This window comes from Stenella coeruleoalba (assembly GCF_951394435.1).
Source record: "Stenella coeruleoalba genome assembly, chromosome: 2".
Taxonomy (NCBI): Eukaryota; Metazoa; Chordata; class Mammalia; order Artiodactyla; family Delphinidae; genus Stenella; species Stenella coeruleoalba.
The window spans coordinates 84,381,303-84,400,671 of record NC_137147.1 but is presented as its reverse complement, the minus strand read 5'-3'; the positions used below and the strand labels follow the sequence as shown (position 1 = coordinate 84,400,671).

General features: G+C 57.2%; 2 protein-coding genes across 2 annotated transcripts; one reads left to right on the top strand and one right to left on the bottom strand.

The window, feature by feature from the left end:
- Nucleotides 1-399: 399 nt before the first annotated feature.
- Nucleotides 400-9,408, top strand: LTK (leukocyte receptor tyrosine kinase; the record flags this gene model as incomplete). The annotated part of the gene is given in 34 exon segments (XM_079913588.1): nt 400-460; nt 1,430-1,568; nt 2,484-2,648; nt 2,760-2,806; nt 3,192-3,400; nt 3,556-3,570; nt 3,572-3,672; nt 3,674-3,692; nt 3,921-4,053; nt 4,056-4,076; nt 4,154-4,309; nt 5,239-5,337; nt 5,731-5,774; nt 5,776-5,884; nt 6,328-6,405; nt 6,659-6,830; nt 7,333-7,456; nt 7,593-7,644; nt 7,647-7,711; nt 7,713-7,785; nt 7,788-7,866; nt 7,868-7,963; nt 8,059-8,169; nt 8,308-8,400; nt 8,503-8,512; nt 8,516-8,548; nt 8,552-8,604; nt 8,703-8,790; nt 8,794-8,834; nt 8,910-8,977; nt 8,980-8,999; nt 9,101-9,157; nt 9,159-9,262; nt 9,264-9,408. Coding segments are annotated over 34 exon segments (2,880 nt in total).
- A 397-nt stretch (nt 9,409-9,805) lies between these two features.
- ITPKA (inositol-trisphosphate 3-kinase A) lies at nt 9,806-18,299 on the bottom strand (the record flags this gene model as incomplete). The annotated part of the gene is made up of 7 exons (XM_079913839.1): nt 9,806-10,397; nt 10,501-10,572; nt 10,875-10,976; nt 11,216-11,420; nt 11,561-11,774; nt 11,857-11,953; nt 17,811-18,299. 7 exons carry the CDS (start codon nt 18,297-18,299, stop codon nt 10,194-10,196), a joined length of 1,383 nt encoding a protein of 460 aa, XP_079769965.1. The 3' UTR covers nt 9,806-10,193.
- Between the last annotated feature and the right edge of the window lie 1,070 nt (nt 18,300-19,369).

Genomic DNA, 19,369 nt, shown 5'->3' with positions numbered 1-19,369 from the left:
CGCTTCTAGAAGGACTCTCATCAGTCCACTTGGAGTGTAGGTGTGCTAAATGAGGTTAGCATCTTGTCTCCTTATGGTCCCCTATTTCCATCAACGGCAATCATGAGACAAGAAGAAGCCGGAAATCAGACTGGTGCAGTAGCTGTCTATCTTAAATCTGTTTGGGCTGCTATCACAGAATACCACAGGCTGGGTGGCTTTTGAACAACACACATTTATTTCTCACAGTTCTAGAGACTGGGAAGTCCAAGATCAAGGTGCTGGCAGATTTGGTATCTGGTGAAGGCCTGCTTCCTGGTTCATAGGCAGCTCTCCCATGGCAGAAGAGGCAAGGGAGTTCTCTGGGGCCTCTTTTTATACGGGCACTAATCCCATTTTACCCATGAAGGTGGAACCGTCATGACTTACTTCCCAAAGGTCCCACCTCCAAATACCCTCAATTTGGGGATTCCATTTCAATGTATGAATTTGGTGGTGGGACTGTGGCGGGGGCCGGGAGGGGAGGTGGAGTGAAAACATTGTCTATAGTGCTGTTCTACAACACCCCTTCCACTGTGGACTTTATTGGTGATAGGCAAAGGCTGGGGAGGAGTGGATCAAAGCGTAAACTCTTGATTCATTGGTTTCTTTCTTTCTTTTGGTAGTTTCTAGGTTCTTTTGCCTGAATTCCAACACTAAGCTTTCTTACAGTGTCATTTGCTGTGAGGAATTACTTACCATCATTGTGTTTATAGGTCAGGGTGAGTGCCGTGTGCTGTCAGTAGGTAGAGAAACCACTCGCCATAAACGGAGCTGCCGAACACAGAATCATACAATACGCTTCACTCAGCAACTCCGGTTTCTGCAAAAATAGCTCTCAAACTTATGTGAAAAAAATCCCCTGGACAGTAAATTAAAACAGATCACCGGGCCCTACCACCAGTGTTTCTGATTCAGTAGGTCTAGGGTGAAACCCAAGAATTTGCATTTAACAAGTCCCCAGGTACTGCTGCTGTCCAGAACCAACCGCGCTTGGGGAACTGTTGATTTACAGGGACCTTGCAAAGTAAATTCTGTGACCTCATAGTGAGAGTTAAATAAGGCATGGGTACCAAACTTAAAAAAATCACTGTTGTGTCTACACCTGGCACTCTACACTCAGAGACTTTACCAAGTAGCTAACTACTATAACTTCTTTTTTTCAGTGTTTTATATTAAGCAGGCCTCAGCCACTAAGATTGGTATTTTGAGCAAAAGAATGAGGAAGACACAAAACCGCCTGACGGCTGTGTGGCCCCTCAGTTGTCGGGTGCTTTGTGGTTTACAGAGAAACTTCCCTTCCTATGGTTTTGCAGGTGGTAGAGAAACTGTCTCAGAGCTGTTGTGATTTCTTCACCAAAACCAATTGACTAGGGATGCTAATACTAGCACTCTGGTCTTCTAACATCAGATCACCAAAATCACAGTAAGAAGTTGTGCACAGAGTTGACGCAGGCAACGGAATTGTACGAGGTGAACCCTGAGATCCTTCGCATCCTGGGGTCTGAGGTGGGAGTGGCCAGGCCGGCTTTAGGACCCAGCGGTCTCCAGTGAGCGACTGGACACTCCTATAAGCGGCAGTCTGGGCTGAAGTCGCAAGGTCTGACTCTGCAAGTCTGGCTGCAGTGGGCCAGTCCGCTCAGCCAGCTGCTGCTGTGGCTCAGAGCCGTGGGTAAGTGCCTTTTGGCAGTCAGGGAACCATCATGTTAGAGGCAGCTTCCTAGGCTTGGGGACCACAGTCGAGACAGAAGGGGTCCCAAGTGGTTCCTGCAGAGGCCTCGAACTCTTGCAGCCAAAGCTCCTGGGTCAGTGTGTGGGGAGTGCAGGCAGAGAATTGCAGGGGTGCCTGAATCTGAGGATCCAGATATCGGCTGGGGAAGGAGGGACAGGCCCTAGAGTCTCAGCACCACCTGGGGGCAGAACCACCAAGGTAAGTCGAGAAAAGACGGGGGACCTGAAGGACCGAGTTCAGCTTGGTGCTCTAGGCATCCACTGGGAAGGGCTCTCCAGGGGAAAAACTTGCAGAGACAAAAGCAGGCACCACGACCCTTTCCACCACCCTCCCCCAGCCCTGCCTTTGGCGGCTTCCAGGTGCTGGTGTGCCCTGACTGGGTGGGGGTAGGGGTGTGGCTGTGAGAGGCTAGGGCAGCCTTCTCTTCATCTCCCATCCCGTTAACCTCTGTGCCCTCTCCCAACCCTGCTGTTGCCCTGTCACCTTTCAGGTGCCATTCTCTGCTCCAGCTTGGGGTCCCAGGCCCCTTTTCCCCCCTCCTCACCCTTGCCCCGGCCGGTTCCAAGCCCCTGGGTCCTGGACATCGCCACACACCGCCTAGCCGCTTTGAGCCAGCCTCTCCCCTAATTCCCCCAGGTGAGCTCCTAGCTCCTTCCTCCCTTCTCCACTCACCATGGCAGACCCTCAGGCTGGGGCAGGTGCTCTTGACCCTTTCCTCCCTCCCTGCTCCCAGGCCCAGAGGGGCGTTGGCTGTTCTCCACCTGCAGGGCCAACAGCTGACGCGGGCCCACACAGTGTGGCCGGGACTACACCGGCAGCAGTGTGGTGGTGACAGTGGGGCCGCTGGGCCTCTGAAAGGCGTGCAGTTGTGGTGGGCACTGGGCGCCGGCCAGCCTCTGTAAGTGTGGAGCAGGAATAGACGAGGTTGGTGACCTGCGAATCTGAGGTTCTGTGGTCAGGGGAACCAAGGCTATGTACGCACCACTTTGTGTCTTGGAGTATTCCGCAGTGACAAGCGGCCAGGGCGGCTTTGTCCCTTCTTCCAGCGGAACCCGGGTAAAGGTGGCAATAGTCGCCACCAAATTAGCCGTACCCAGGAGCCTGCTTCTGCCAAGTGGAGTGTCCCTAACCAGCCACCAAGGGTGGCTTGAGCTTCCCTCCGTCTCCATTAAGCCTCGTGAAATAAGTGTAAAATCTAGGGAATTTCCTGCCGGTCCAGTGGTTAGGACTCTGTGCTTCCATTGCTGGGGGCCCGGGTTCAATCCCAGATCGAGGAACTAAGATCCTGCAAGCCACGCGACGCGGCAAAAAAAAAAAAAGTAACATCTAATTTTATGGTGTGCATACCTAAGTCTCCCCATTCTTTCAAAATCGACTACGTCCTCCAAGTCCTTCAGATAAGAACTTCTGAAGCTGCCTCTGTCAGCAATCTTTGCCCTAGGCGGGCGGCCCGAGGGCCGATGGTCAAGGGCCGGGGACTCAGCGCCTGCTTTCCGCAGGATCTCAGCCTATGGAGCCGCGGGCGGCAAAGGTGCCAAGAACCACCTGTCACCGGCGCATGGAGTCTTCCTCTCCGCCGTTTTCCCGCTTGGTCACGGGGAGCTGCCTTACATCCTCGTAGGGCAGCAGGAAGAGGACGCCTGTCCGAAAGTAAGCGGAGCCAGTGAGAGGGAGACGGCTCAAGCGCCCCAGGGCGAGGGCTGGGTGGAAGGAAAGGGCGCTCCTGGGGTTAAGACCTCAGCACTGAGAGCGGAGGGTCCCGGACCCCCGCTGATTCCGGTCCCGGACGCCCGCCGGGGAGCCAGGAGAGCCAGCTCGTTCTGTCTCGGAGAGTCTCCGGCCGCTGAGGAGCACGCGGCGACGGAGGGGATCGGAGGGGTTCCGGGGTCGCGGAGCTGGGCAGGAGTCGGAGCGGATGGGGGTTGCAACCGCCGTCTTTCGGGTACTTGCTTGCCTCGGCGCGGGCTGCTCCCGCCTCCAGCGCTCAGCGTTGAGGTCGCAAACCTTCCCGCGGGCGCGCACGCACACGAGCTCCTTGGCGTCCCCAGAGCCCTGGGCCTGGCTGGGAGCCCCTTCGCTTACTCCAGTACCCGGGGTGGGGCCCTCACCCAGCGCTCGGGTCGTCGCTGGACGGCTAGAGGGCGCGCCCCTGAACGCCGCTGCCGCGTAGCTGCGCGCACGCGAGCTGGAGCCGCTGCTGGTGGCGGCCGGAGGAGGCGGTCGGGCGTACCTGAGGCGGGAGGACCGAGGCCGGACTCAGGCCACCCCCGAAAAACTGCAGAACCGCTCGGCGGCTCCGGGAAGCGCGCGAGAGGCGGGGCGGCGGGTGAGGGCGCGGGCTGCGGCGGGGAGGAGGCCGTGCTCCCCCTCCCCGCGGCCGGCCATCCCGCGGTCTCTCTGCAGGTGGAGGGGAAGGCTGGACGTCGCGGGTCCCCTCTCCGCCGGCCGGCCGCTCACCGCGGAAGGGAGCGGAGGGTGGCCAGGGCTGCAGGGAGGCCTGGGCTACGCTTGGCTGGGCCTCAGCCGGCGGCTTCACTGGAGACGGCGGCGGCCACCCGGGTAGGTGAACTTTTGGGGAGGGCACCTGGGCAGCCCCGAGAGTGAAGTGAGGTTAGAGCCTTAGAACAGACCTAGTCCCTCTGGAGATAGTTGAGTTAGGAAAGGTGTTGAGCTAGCTCCAGGTCAGAGTAGGTAGAGTAACAGCTGTTAGAAAAGGAGGTCAGATAAGTTGCAAGTCACACGTGCAGGTAGGACTCCCTCGATTTTCTTTTGCATCCAGGACCTTTGTCATCACAAGTCCCATCCTCGATCTGCAGCAGTCCCAGGAACTTACAGCTGGCTGAGTTAGCAGGCTGAGCAGGGAGGCAGAAAGGCAGGGCTAGTTTAAGTCAGCAGTTCTCAAAATGTGGTCCCTGAGCCAGTAGCATCAGCACCACCTAAGAAGTTGTTAGAAATGCAAATACTCAGCCCCCTTCCACCTACTGAATCAGAGACTTTAGGGGAGGGTCCCACTATCTATGTTTTAGTCAGTCCTCTAGGTGATTCTAATACACTCCAGAGTTTGGAAACCACTGCTATAAAGAAACAGAGCCTTTGTGTCTGTCTGGGCTGTACTGTTCATAAGTACTTTATACGCATCGTCTCCATTATCACAGAAGTGGAATATGTGGGTTGGGCCTCTTCCATTTGATAGCTGAGGACGTGAGATTAGAGAGGTTCAGACAGACAAGGAGCCATCCCAGCCGACGTGAACCAGGCCTTCAGATTCCAGCTGATTACTCCTTTCCCACTTCTCTGGCCCCTCAGCTCCCACATGCAAGCTGGCAGCACCTGTACTGTAATGTGAGTGTGTAGAGAAGGCCACACTGGGGTTTCCACTGGGAGACTCCAGCTTCCCCACTGTTAATAAGCCAGCTTCCCAGCTGTGAGGCAGCTGTGTGCCCCTTAATCCCCCATTTTGTAGCCAAACCCTCTCTTTCAATTTCCAGGGGGCGATGCCTCAGAGGCTGACATCCTCTGGGCTGATGGGGAAGATGGGGTATCCTTCATACACCCCAACAGAGAGCTCTACCTGCAGCCTCTGCCAGGTGTTGGCCCCTATCCCCCACCTTTCAGCTAGCCTAGCCCTTTTCCTCAATCGCTCCCATCTGAGCCACCAACTCTGCACTGTGAACTACCTGTTCTTGCACAGCACAGGAATACTTGGGAACTAGGCTGTCAGTTGTAATGCCAGTATGGGGCATTCTGGTCTGCTTGTCAAATATCTCTTGCTATGAATTCTCTTCAACTACCTGCAAGCTCAAGGATCCCAGAAGAGGAAGCATACAGGCTTGACAGAAGTCCCCCAAGCTCTCCCACCCACCCTAGACGCCTGGCACTGCTCCTTGTTCCAAAGTCCAGGGCTAAAATTAACCATGAGGCTGGAAAAAGTAGGTATGCCCCCCATGCTCACCCCGCAATATGAGTTCTTTTACTCGTAGTCATGGAGAGCCATGGAGAGGTGGAGATTCGATTATACCTCAATCTGTGGTCATTGCCTTTTGAAAATCTGCCAATGGCAGGCAGAGCTCCAGTTGGCCAGATGCATGTGCCCAGAGGGCATAGAGCTGGCTGCAGATAACATCACCTGCATGGGTATGTCCTGCCTGTGTCCGAGGTCTGGACTCCTGGGGCCATGGGCTGGGGTGGGGGCAGTAGGGCACGGGAAGGATGCCTGCTGTGTGCCAGGTACCATGTTGGGTGTTGGGCAGGGGATTGGAGGTGCATCTCTGCCTTCAAGGAGCACATAGTCTAATGGTCTAGTGTGTGAGGGGAGCTATCTATCACTATCTCTAGATATACATCTACATTTATATCTAGATATATATCATAGTGACAATTGGCATGGGAGGTGTAAAGTATTTTAGGGGTTCTCAGGAGGGAGAGGCTGCATTCATTTAGGATAAGTGGGGAAAGCATCATGGAAAAGTTAACAATTGAGCTGAGTCTTGAGGCATGGGTAAAACTTGGGGTAGAGGGACAGAGAGGCGTTTCCCACTGGAGATGTGTCTTTCTCTCTAGACCTGCCCACCTCTCAGACCCTTTGATTCTGATGGTGGCTGTGATGTTGATCTTGACACTGAGACTCCCTATGGTGTGTGGGGTCCAGATTCTGGGTACGGAGCATCCAGCAAGCATGGCTGATTTCTCCACTGAACTGATGGGCTTCTGTGGGGTCCCAGGGGCAGACATGGCTGATTTCAAGACCTCTACTCCCAGCAGAGCTGTGGTGGACTCCTCTGGGGTTCTAAGAGTAGAAGGACAACATTTATCTTAATGGGCATCTGGAGAGGTGTCCTGGGAAGGGGGCAAGTCAGGGTGGGCCTGATGGCCAGGTAGAGAGTGTGCCGTTTTTCCTCCCACCCTCAGTGAACCATAAGAAGTGGCAGGGCCTGTGGTGGATGAGGCTGCCAGGCCCTGAGCTCCAGCTGAGCAAGCTTACCTCCACCATCAGGACAACCCCCAACCCCTACTACTTCCAGGTGGGGCTTGGCCCAGCCCAGTCCTGGCCTCTGCCCCCAGGGCTTACGGAGGTTTCCCAGTAAATATCACTCTGCTCAGCTGCGTCCTCCCCCTCCTTCTGAGAACCTGTGCACTCTGAATCCCCACGCTCCATCCTGCTCCCTGTTGTGGTAAATTATGGATCCCAAAGAACGTCTCGTCCAAACCCCTTGTGTAGAGAAGATGAAGGTCAGAGAAGCTCCTAAAGGGAAAGTAACCTGTCCAAAGTCAGCTGTCATCCCCAGTTCTGGGATGGTAGGGACCTTAGGATATGATTCCTTTGGAGCAGGGGTTGCCTCCACCCCAGGATGTCTGCAAGGACCTAAGGGAAGCCTTAGCACAGACTCCCACCCCATCCCCTTACCCCACACCTGCCCCCTCTTCTGCCCTGGCTCTGGCCTAGTCACCGTCACCCTTGCAGAGTTTGTACTTGGGGACATGCCGTGATGCGGAGAGCTCAGACCCTCAGAGAGGGCCAGCAGGGCATATGGAGGGCAATCAGGAGGACAAGGGGGACCCTCGAGGACCCTCCCCAGACCCAGTCACCCACTCACTTCCAACCTGTCTTCCTGCAGAGCCCTGGGCCGTGGTGCCTTTGGAGAGGTCTATGCGGGACTGGTGATTGGCCTTCCTGGGGACCCCAGCCCCCTGCAGGTGACTATCAAGGTGAGAGGGGGTGGGGCTTCCAGCTGACAGTAGGAAAGAAGGGTCCAGGGAGGAAAGAACAGTGGCTGGAGCTAGGGTCAACCTGCCTTCCTGAAGTGTCCAGGGCGCTCAGGAGCTCTGCCCTCTTCCTCCCAAGACTCTGCCCGAACTCTGCTCTCAACAGGACCAGCTGGATTTCCTCATGGAGACACTATCATCAGGCACACCTGGGGCCAGGGGCAGGCGTGGAAGGTGGGAGGAAGGCACCCAGAACTGCCTGCACAAACAGCCTGTCTTCACCCTGGGGCTGAGAGGTAGCAATTCTAGAGACACAGAGGTTCACTCCAGTCTGTGGAGCCTAGAGCATGGTTTCTCTCCCTGCTGGTGATGGGATATGTGCACCACTGGCTCAACAAGGTCAGCCATCAGGACACTGCGCTGCGTGGGGCTCAGCATGCAGGCTGCCCCTGGCCCAGTTCTGCTGGAGTTGATGTCTGGAGGAGACATGAAGAGTTTCCTGAGGCATAGGTGGCCACAGCTGACGAGACCCTTCTCCCAGCCCGCCAGGCCCCTCTGAAGACCCTGTTCATGTGTCCCCAAACCTGCATGGTCTGATGCGCCTTCTGCCTGACCCAGGGCCAGCCATCACCTTTGGCCATGCAAGACCTTCTCCAGCTGGCTTGGGACATAGCCCAGGGTTGCCACTACCTGGAGGAAAATCACTTCATCCACAGGTTGGAAGTGATCCTGGTTCTGGGGACCCCGAGCCCAACTCCTTCCCCAGGGAATAGCCCTTCCACATAACTTTTAAAGAAAAGATCAAGGCTGGAGTTTCTCAGTTCTGGCAGTGAATTTTTTACCTGACTCTGCAGGGACATTGCTGCCAGGAACTGCCTGCCGAGCTGCACCAGACCCAGCCAAGTGGCCAAGACTGGGGACTTGGGGATGGCAAGCACTATCTACAGGTGTAGGACCTGGGGATGTGGAGAAGGCTGACGCTCCAAGGGAGTTTACCAGCACCTTTGGGCCATTTAAACAATTCATCACTCCTCTCCTCCCTCCTGTAGGGCCAGTTATTAACGCAAGGGGAGCCAGGCTCTGCTGCCTGTCAAGTAGATGCCCCCAGAGGCCTTCCTGGAGGGCATCTTCACATCCAAGACAGACTCCTGGTGATAACACGCCCTCCCCTGCCTTGGGCCACCTCTTGTGAGGGAAAGGGAAGCTGTGCCTGATGGGCCTCACTTAGTTCCTCCCACTTGGGATGCAGGTCTTTTGGAGTGCTGCTCTGGGAGATCTCACTGGACTACGTGCCCTACTCCTGGCACCCCGATCAGGAGGTGCTGGGCTTCGTCATCTGAGGGGGCTCGATGGACCCTCTCAGGGGCTCTCCAAGGCCTGTGTGAGTACGGAGTGTTGCCTCAGGAGGGAGGTCTTTCACAGCCATGGGTTGGCATGAACTCCTGCCTCTCCCCAGGTACCATTTCATGACCCAGTGCTGGCAGCATGAGCTTGAACTTCACCCTAGTTTTGCCAGCATCTTGGAGGTCTTCAGTACCGCACTCAGGTGTGCCCCCTGACCTGTCCCGACCACCCTGGACTTGGGGGTCAGGAGGGAAGCCATAAAACAACACTGTGGCCCCCTGCTCCCCTACCCTCCCATTACAGAACCCTGATGTGCTGAATTCACCCCTTCCAGTGGAACTGGGACCCATCCTGGAGGAGGAAGGGGCTGGGGAGCCTATCTTTGGGGGACCTAAGATGTCCACAGACCCAAGAACCAAGTTTGAGGAGCTTGAAGAGCTGGGGAGGGAACCTCCTTGGCCCCTGGCCTCAAGCCCTCCAAATCCAGGGGTCTCCAACCTCAGAACCTTTGGAATCCCGCCTATGGTTCCTGGGTCCCAAAGGGCCCTGAGGGTGAGGACTCTGGCACTGAGGGTAGCAGTTCCTCCCTGTACTCCTCCCCAGGCTTCTAGGTGGCTTATGTTCCAAGTAGCCTCTGTCCCCCACAGTCTGTGCTGTATGTCTGCTGGCCTGGCACCATGGACCCTCCATCCTGGAAACCAGTCTCAGGCCTCCTGGGCAAGAGTCTGGCCACTCCCAGCCTTTGATATTTGGGACCAGAGGATACTCCCCCAACTCCCAGGTGTAGGTGGGGAATTGAAATTGCCTCCTGCAGGAAGTCTTCTCTAGATTGCCTTTACCCCACTAGCGTCCTCCATCTGGGCAGCCCCCAACACTACAGATACCTCTAATAAAGAGCTCTTCTCATATCCTCCAGTGATCTGAGTGGATGTGAGGGATGCCAGGGAACTGAGAAAGAAGGGACCAGAGGAGGGAGGGGATGAGGCCTGAGTCAAAGCTGGTGTCTTTGAGTTTTATTGGGAAGGGGAGTCCATTGTAGTGTGGGAGGCCAGACCAATAGATCTAGTACCTGTGAAATAAAGTTCATTATCTGGCTTCTCTGGAGAGGTATGGAGCCCCCTCAGAAGAGCTGGGCTGAGGAAGAAGCCACTCATCCCACTTCTACTCCTCCCTTGCCCGGTAAATTAGTGTCATCAGCTCTGGGAACACTGGGGCTTTTATGGGGGCGAGGCCCTGCGCGTGCAGTGTGTCCTGTAGTGGTCGGCACCTGGCCCTATAGGACCGTATGAACCGCCCCGCACCGCGGGGTTTCAGTCTCTCGCCTGCATGCATGGCGGGGATGCAGGCGCATGTCCTTCTGTCAGACCCTCCGGTCCGTGGGGACAGGGACCCAGCCTCATCTCTCAGCCAGGCTGGCCAAGATGCCAATGAGATTGTCCAGCCCCAGCAAGTAGCCGTCCTCTCGGTTGCCCTCCTCCCAGGGCCGCCGGTGGTCCAGGGTCTGGCCGTCGGGGAGGGGCGTGGTCTTGCCGAAGTCGATGAGCCATACGCCGGCGCGGTGGCAGTGATCATGCACGAAGAGGAGCGAGCTGCCGATCACCTGCCGAGTCCCACACCGTCAGGCTACGGCTCTAATCCGGAGAAGCCCTCCACCCTATTCCCTCACAGACCCCAGACCCGGTACCTGAGCCTACCCCTCTTACCTCGTGCTTCCTAAAGAACTCAGAGACCTCCAGTGTGTCCCGGATCTGCTGCAGGCGGTTCAGATACCTCCTCTGGAGAGGGGAGAGTAGGAGAGGAGAACAAATTAACTAACTGAATACCAGCTGAACCTCTGCGGATATGAGGAGCGCCATGATGCATGTTTGGCTTGGCAAATACCGTGGTGAGGAAGGCACAGGCCCCCACGTGGCGCGCAGCCCAAAAGGGAAGGAATGTAAAGCAATTACAACACAATGCGATAAATGCTATGATGGGGGTCACGTAGGGTAGGGTGCTACAAAAATTGACCTGACCTGGGGACACCCCTAGGTATCAGGCTCCCCAGCACCTCAGGGTTCTGGGATCCCGCGCTCACCAGCACTTCGGCATCCCCTTGCACAAACTCCTGGAAGACGCGAATCACCTGCTCCCGGCTTCGCGTGGTCTTGAAGTCTGTGCTGCAGGAGCCGTCGGCTTTCTGTAGGAGGTGGGCAGAAATTGTCAGGGGCCCCGTGCCCGCCCGAGGGGAGAGGATCAGGCCAGAGCAGCGGTACCTCCCGGGACGTTGAATGCCAGGGACAGCGAGGCTGCCGCCAGAGGCTTGCCTCTTCCGGGGACTGTCAGGGTGGGAGGTCAACATGGAGGACAGACACCGCACAGTGGGGCTGGGGCGGGGGAAGGGCCCGGGAGGTGCAAGGCGAAGCGGGCCTGGCTCACCTTAATGCCCTCGATGCGGAAGCCGAGCGTGGTACTGGAGCTGATGCCTTCTCGCCACTGCATGTAGCGCGGCTTAGTGACCGCGCGCTGCGCGTGCTCCTCCTCGGTGGGTGCCCCAGGGTCTATGGCCAGCATCTTCTTGTACATGTCCTTCCGCAGCTTGGGCCGCTCGCGGGCTTTGGTCAGCTCCTCTTCCAGGTAAGTCCTACGGAGGCGCAGAGAGCGGCGGGGCTTGAGCAGGCGCACACCCGGACCCTGTAAAGCACGGCCTTGGGCACGCGTAGAGCGCTCGTTCCCACCCCGGGCCCTTTACAGGTTCCCACCTGCCCGGTAGGGCACGCGTACCTGACGCCCATCTTGCAGTCAAGTACGCAGGGCCCATCGAAGCCGTCGAGCAGGTCCTGCAACTGCAGGTAGCTCTCGCCGTCGCGCTCCACCACACCGTGGAAGGCGGGCACGCAGCCGCGCAGCGCGTCCGCCATGAGCCGTGCCAGGCAGTAGCGCTCGGGCTCTGAGCTACGCTTCAGAATCATCCCGCTGCTGCCCGCCTTGAAACTCCCTGCGGGCAGGCGCTAGTTAGTGCTGCCTAGTCCCTTCCTCCCCGCCTCCACCCACCTCCCCCGTGCCTGCTCCGTGCTCACCCGTGTGCCCTGCCAGCTGCACCCAGGAGTAGCGCTTCTTGAAAGGGCTCATGACGGGCAGATTCACCATGGTCCGGATCTTCTGCCAGTGGCTTTTCTGAAAGCGACACGGTCCCGGTCTGTAAGTTAGCGTCTGCATAAGCCCTCCTTCCTCTGGAACATGGTCTCGCCCAGCCCAACCTTACAATAAGCAACTAGGGCCTGATGAGTCAATCATTCATTCGCTCAGGGCAAGTTTATTGTGAGCCTGTGTGGCGGACCCTGAGACAAGCACATGCAGTTGACAGACATCCAGCTCTTCAGTGTGCTGAAAAGAGCCCTGGGCTCAGTGTCAGAAAGCTCACGTTTGCACCCCAGTTCTGCTGCTCCGAAGCTGCATGGACAGGTTACTAAACTGCTCTGTCAAGGTTTTAGGACTTTTGTGAGCATGAGAATCACATGATGGTCACTCTTGTTTAAAAAAATGCAGATTTTCAGGTCCACCACAGGGAAATTCTGAGCAGTCTGGGGTGGGACCAAAAATTTGCATTTCTACCAATGCCTCCGGATATTCTGCGGCCTGAGAAGCCTCTGAGCTCAGTTTCTTCATCTGTAAAATAGGGAAATAACCGCTCTCGCTGGGTTGTTGTGAGTAGTAAATGAGGCTTGAGTGTGACAGATGCCCCCACCCCCAACCCATTCCTTGGCATGAAGCAGTAGCTGGACAAATCTGGATTATTGTTTCATTTACTTGGGACCATTGGTTCCTCTCATTTAAGGAGAAAGACAAACATGGAAACAAACCATTACATAGGCTCAGGGCAGGGAGGCCAGCCTGGTAGGGCCTGGAGAAAGAGTGGCTTGGGGCTCCCCAAGGCCCTCTTGCTATCCCTGGATGCCATCTCACTCCTAGCCAGTTGACAAGGCCCAGGGCACCCTTAGTCCTGATCTGGACCCAGAAACCTGGGCTTTGAAAATGGGATACAGAGCTGCGGGTCTGTCATCTTAGATGAAATTGGGAGGGAAATGTAGATTTTGGTGTACCTTTTGCCTCTTGACCATTGTGTCTAGCCTTCAGCCAGTCCTGAGAGTATCTCATACTCTGGACCTTTCCTCTTCCCACCCCAAACTCATCAGTCCTGTGTCTACCCACTGAAGTGCAGAGGTTTGTTCATGCAAACATTGTGTCTGCTGCCTCCTCCCAGGGTGCCTGCCTTTTAGAGGAGTTACACATGTGTGCCTCCACAAGCGTGGAACCCAGGAATCCAGCTTCCCTGACCAGAGGGTGTTCTAACAGGGAGAGGGAGAACTGGCATGCTGGCCTACGCAGGGGAGGCTGATGACCATAAAACCCCTTTCCGTGGGGAGGAGATGGAAGTTAGTGACAGAGCACTGGATGGGGAGTCTGGAGTTGGTTCCAGTCCTGGCTCTGTCACTTTCTATCTGAGTGAACCCAAGGGAGAATTTCAGCTGTGTGAGCCTGTTTCCTCTGGACCTAGCTGTTGCCATAACACGAGCCACCATTTACTGACCGCCTACTGCATGCCAGGCACTTCTCATCTCCATCAGACAGCCTTGCTCCTGTTTTCCTACTGAAGTCCCTACATGGCACACTAGGGTGTGATCACTTGTCCAATCCCTAGGGATCTGGGGGTGTAGCCAGAAGCAGCCCACTAGAAGCATGACATCTCTTTCAAAACTCCCTTTTTCACGCTTTAAATACATACAAGGTTTGCATTATGCTGCATAATAAATCCAAGTTTTATTATAAAACTCTCCCACCTCCGAATCCTCAAATAAAATTCCCGGAAGATGTATGTGCTGTGTGTATTGAGTGGCACCATCCTATACCCTCTTCCCCCACACTCAGTTTGAGATTCGTTATGCTGCTGCACATGCACAGCAAGTGCATGAGGTGGTAATTATTGCCATTTTACAGAAGGCAATCAAAGTTCAGAGAGTTAACATCCCCTCCATCCCTGCTCCCAGCCCCCAATCTCTGCCTTAAGCTCCAGTTCAACCCCCTCCTCATGCTTCAATTGCCCCAGCAGGTTCCAAAATCCATGCTACCACCCAGACTCCCTTTAGGGGTCAAAGGGGACCCTGCAGGAGAAAGAGTTTTGTACAAGATGAAGCAATTTGCAGCCACAAGGTGGTATGTTCTAATCACTGAGGAAACACTGAGATCTGTCTGGGGACCCCTCTCTGTTGGCTGGACACTTCTGCTTCATCCAAAGGGATAGGTTTAATGGTGGGGCTTCGGGCAGCTTTAGGGACTTACTGGCAGAATTTGGGGGACAGTGGGACCAGAATGGACTTCATCAGAGGGTACATCTAGTTCTGTAGCTACCCTAGTAGAAGAAGGAACCAGCCTTGGGTTAGATGAGATGGGAGAACGGCATCATCCTTTCTTCTGGGATCATGTGGGAGCAGTGAGTGAGGCTGGAAGGTGGAAGCTGTGCCTGGTAGAAGAGGATTTAGTCCTGCAGTCCTGGGCTACTGACACTTGATTGATGTGTGATAACACAGCACTGACTTGCTCCCAAGCTGAGGTAACGTGGGGTCATCTCTCCACTCTCCCCACCACAGTTTTGTGAGGATCGTATCAGCCAAGAGCATCAAAGACTAAGGCTGGTTCCAGCCATGTGGGTTACAAAGGGCTTTCACACCCATAATGCCATCTCAGCCCTCTCAGCCACCTCTTGAGGTTGGTTGGTAGTGACAGGATTTAGTTCTTCTGCCAGTAATGCATATGGTCAAACATGGAAGGAGCTGACGCAAGTATCATGGAACTCTGTCGTCTTCCATCTTAGGGAGCTACCTCCCCCAGGGAACATAATGCATATAGAGATGCATGTATCCAAAAAGGTTCTGGGAGAATCATTCTTTGGTGGGTGGGTGGGGATTTGGGCACACGAACAACAGCAGGGAATATATTTTTGAGCAGGTAAGGCTTTTATTGTATGAATATCAGAAAGCAGATTTATTATGTTACAGAGTGAAATCTAGCTGAAAAGAGGGCTAAAACTCCATCCTCTGGCACAGTCTATTCCGCCACAGAAGTCTGGGAAAGCCGCTCACAGCCAAGAGGCTACCCAGACATCTTGGGACAAAAAGCTCGGGAGAGCTGACCATGTGAAAGAGTCTTTGATGAAATCACAGGAGGACCCTCCGATACTTCCTCACTCATGGAGCTGGACAGGGAGCATCTCTGGGCAGGGCTTAGCTGGATACTAGCCTCAGACCCTCCTTTGTCTGAGCTCTATTTGGAAGCCCTGAGGACTCTCCTCCTTCTCATATCACACCAGATATTCAGTGTATCTTCTGCCAGAACGGATCCTTTGCTTGTCTTTGGCATTCATCCCCATCCTTCCTGACTTCTACTGCCTACCTCCAGCCGTCCAGACTCTGGCTAAAGCTCTCTACCACCCAACCCCCTCACCATGTTCCCAATACTCTATCAAATAAGCACTCCTGGTGGCAGGGGTGATGAGAACAATCCGTTTAAATTTATAAGATGATTTGCACTAAGGTATAAGTGACCCATGACTTCACCCTCCCAGGGGCATCTGCTTTTTAAAAAGGAAGGCTGTTAACCTAAATTCTGCTCTATAATTAGTGAGAAGTGAAGTGTGGGAATTCTGGGTCCAGGACAGGATCGAATCCAGGTCTCCTTACCCATCCTGGAGCACTGAGAGAAGAGAACCAAACAAACAAGAGTCAAACACCCTCTCTTCTGCTAGAGCAACATCCCAAAATTGTTTTAATAGGCAGACAAGGCCTAAGAATACAGTCATGCCAGCCACCCTTGGGGATAGAGCCCCAACTCCTCTCCTGGCCTGTATGGTTTTCCCTGCCCATGACTCTTCCCTCTACCGTAGGAAAGGACCCAGCAGGGAGGCAGGCTGCCCAGTCCCAACTACCTTGCGGGGAGCCCAGCTCCAGGCTCTGGGAAGACTGTGCGTAGCTCCTAGGAAGAGAAGTGAAGGATGTACAAGCTGGGCAGAGCCTCCCCTCTCTTCCCATTGTCCACCCAGGCCTGAGTTGTAAGGGGCTGGCGAGCTGGGAGCTGCCGAGCACTGCCTCAGCACCCTTCTCCCAGGTGCATCCTTCACGGTCAGCCAGCCGATGGGCTCTGCTTCCTACCTGGGGAAGCCCTAAAGGCAGCCTGGGCGGGCGCACTGTGGCGCTCCCGGCCTGGCCGCAAGGCAAAGTCCGAGCTGGGCCCTCCACGCAGACGCAGGCGGCCTCTGTCAACAGCCCCCGGCTTATCTGCCGCTGCCTCGGCTGTTTGCCTTCGGGGAGGCCCCGGCGTGCTGGGGGTTGGGAAGGCCTGGGACTCGCCGCCTCGGAGCTGGAAGGGCTCTCAACGGCCATCTGCTCCAGCTCCTGCCGCCCTGGGTGACAGCGAGGCCCAGAGTGGGAGAGGCCGGCCGAAGACGCCCAGGCAGAGCTGCGACTGGTCCCCGGAGTCTTGACCCAGGCTGGCCTGTCTACGTTGTACACAGTCCTGGGCCGCGGGACCTACTCCGCCTTTGGGAGGAAGAGCGAAGCTGGGGGCTTCCCTCCTGGCTCCCTTCCTCCAGCGCCCGCCTCTCAGCTGTCAGAGATTTGAGCGGGGGAGCGGTGGGCCCACAGCTACTGCTCCGGGTTTTTGGAGGTGGGGAGGGAGGAGTCCTCTCACTGCCCCACATCACCGCCTTAGAAACCACTGGGCGGCACCCGCCTCCTTTCAGGCGCCAAGGTTGCACCAAGAATGATCGGGGATCAGGCGTACCCTTACGCCGGGGGAGGAGAGAGGGACTCCCCGCACCCTACACCTGGTGGCGGAGTGTGTTCCTGCTCTATGAGACTTTTCCCTTCTTCCTCTTGTGTCACTTACAAACCACGCCGCCCTCTGGGTAATGTAAGTCTCAGGGGTAACTGAGTCACGGAGCCACAGCAAGTCATTACAGTGACTCCCGCGCCTCGTCCAATCCGAGCACGGGGGGAGCCCAGGTTCAGCAGGCCCCGGCAACCCCGGCGCGCGTCCGCCCTTCTGGGCAGGCCCCGAGCCACCAGAGCCTGCGGGGAGCCCTTCGCCTCTCCCTCCACTACAGGGACACTTGCATAACGTGGATCTAGAGCAACTCCTTCGCGTTGACCGCGGATAGTTATGTGAAGTATTTGGCCTTGGTTAAAACCAGGGGGACAAGACGGTTATCCTGGGCGCGGCACATGCGGGAGGGGCAGGCACCGGGAATGACTTCACCGCACCCTAGCCTGGGTTATCCGAGGGTCAAACCTGGCCCCGGAACATCCAGGCTACCAGAGGCGGAGGTCAGCAGGCTGGTCCCACCCTTTCCGCCTCAGTTTACCTTCTCCCGGGCCAGAATTAGGAGGAGTAAAGCGGAGGAGGGCTGCGTTCCGCCCCCTGCCAGAGCTCCCAGTCCCGCGCCCCTCCCTTCCCTGCGTCCACGCCTGGTGCGGGCGCCGGGAGCAGACGGCGGCGGCTAGCGAGCAGAGCCTGGAGCGCGGCTCCACTCCCACTCAGGAGAGGGAAACCGTGGCAACGGCGGGGGTGGGGCCGCGGCGCGGGAGAGGGGGAGGCAGAGAGGGAGACTCGTTGACCCCACTCTCCGAGAGTTCGTGGGGCAACGCTAAGCCCCTCCGATCCCTCCAACCATCTCTCAGCCAGCAAGTCACGCTCCCCCCCCCGCCCCCTCCCCGCTCCCCGTGGCGGGTCGCAGACTCCTCCTTACTCTCTTAGACGCCCCAGGGCCCGGGCCGCGACTCGCCTGTGGAACCGGGGTGACCACTGTAAAGGTGAGGGGTCGGCCCGGCGCCTCTCTTTGGCCCCAATGCCCTCCTAAAGAGTGAGACTCGGACCCGCCGGGGAGGGAGCTTAGGGCAGGAGTCGGTCCGCAGAGAGCTCAACGCAGGTCCCCGCACGCAGCCCCCGCGCCCCGCGCTGGCCCCGCCCCCGCGGCCAGTACCTGAACCACGTCCTCGCTCGTTTCCAGCTGCACGTTGCCGCGGCTCCGGCTCTCGCTGTCGCTCAGAAGATCGTCCTCCGAGTCCTCGGGCAGCGACGAGGAGCCAGTGGAGGAGAGCGACGAGGTGGAGAGGCGGCGCGGCTGCTGCAGGTGCGACGAGCCCACGGCCGGGAGCCAGCCACCCTCCGGCTTGGGCGGCCCGGGGCTGGCCGGGGTCACGTCCGGCTCCTCGGCCGTCACAGTCAGCTGCGGGATCACCGGGGCAGGGGGAGCCCGCGGAAGCCCGTTGGGGATCTGTCCCCCCCGCCGCTTGGCCCCGCGGGCCCGGGGCTCCCCTGCGGCGGCGGCGGCGGCGACCGCGGCGCAGCGCGCCTCGAAAAGCAGGCGCAGCTCCCCGACACTCCGGCGCGGGGCCCGCTCAAGCCCGGGGCTGCAGGGCCCCGCGCCTCCCGGTCGCGCCATGCCCGTCGGGCCCCCGGGCAGGGTCATTTCCCAGCAAGAGAGCCGCCGGGGAGCCCACCAGCCCGCGGCGCGGCGGGTACTGGAGCCGCTCGGCGCCCCAGGCTTGAGACTGCCCCGAGGCGGAGCCTGCGCGGCCGCTCGCCTGGGCCCCGCCTCGGCCGCGCCCCCCGCCCACTCCTTTCACTTTCAGAGAAAGCGCGGGCCTCCTTGGGCTCCTGCCCAGAATGGAAGGCTCCCTGTTGCTCCTCCGGGTGGCCGGGAAGCCCAGACCTCCTGGAAACACACAAAACCCGGGCCTGGCCCTCGCGGCCTCTCAGTGCCCACTCTCGAGAAGACCGGAGGGGCTGCTCCGCCCCACGCCGTGCCGCGTCCCCGGGAGATTCCTCCTGGCAACTCCAAGTGTCCCGACCCCGCAGGAGAGGAGCTGGTCCAGCTCTTGCTCTCGCACCCAGTCCCTGGGGCTCCTTTCCGCGTTCCACTCATCCTGGGCTAAGGCTTCCAGGTCTCCGGGGCTTTTCTCCGCCCGGGACCCCTTCGACACAGAGTTCAAGGCCTTCGGCTTCCCAAAGAAGCCTCACCCCAGGGCATGTGCCCAAGTGGGGACTCTGTCCTGGGAACGAGCTGAGGCTTCTCCCCCTCCCTACCCCTCCAGCTCCCCACTTCCCGGCTGGCAGAGTAAAAGGTCAGGGGGCAGGACCCGGATCTCTCCAGGTTTTCCTGGCAGAGACCTGGGCAGCATCCCTGGCTGCTGGCTGGCGAGGGCTGAGCCCTTCTTCTTCCTTTCCTTTTGGAGTTCGGGGCTTGGAGTCTGCTGTGGGGCTGTAAGCAAGTCATTTCACTTCCTTTGAACTGCTGATTCTCCTTGGCAGGGTTGTTGTCCACCTCACAGGATTGATGTGAGAATGAAATGAAAGATGTGCTATCTCTGAAACGTTGGAATCATTTTAGTGTGAGTGGTAGAAAGAGCCAGCCTCAGGTTCACCACACCCCAGATGTGATTTTAGGCAGTCTCTTCACCTTTCTAAGTTCCATTTTCTTACTTGTAAACGTAGGAAAACCTCACCTGACCCACAGAGTTGTGGCTGTGAAACTGGGAA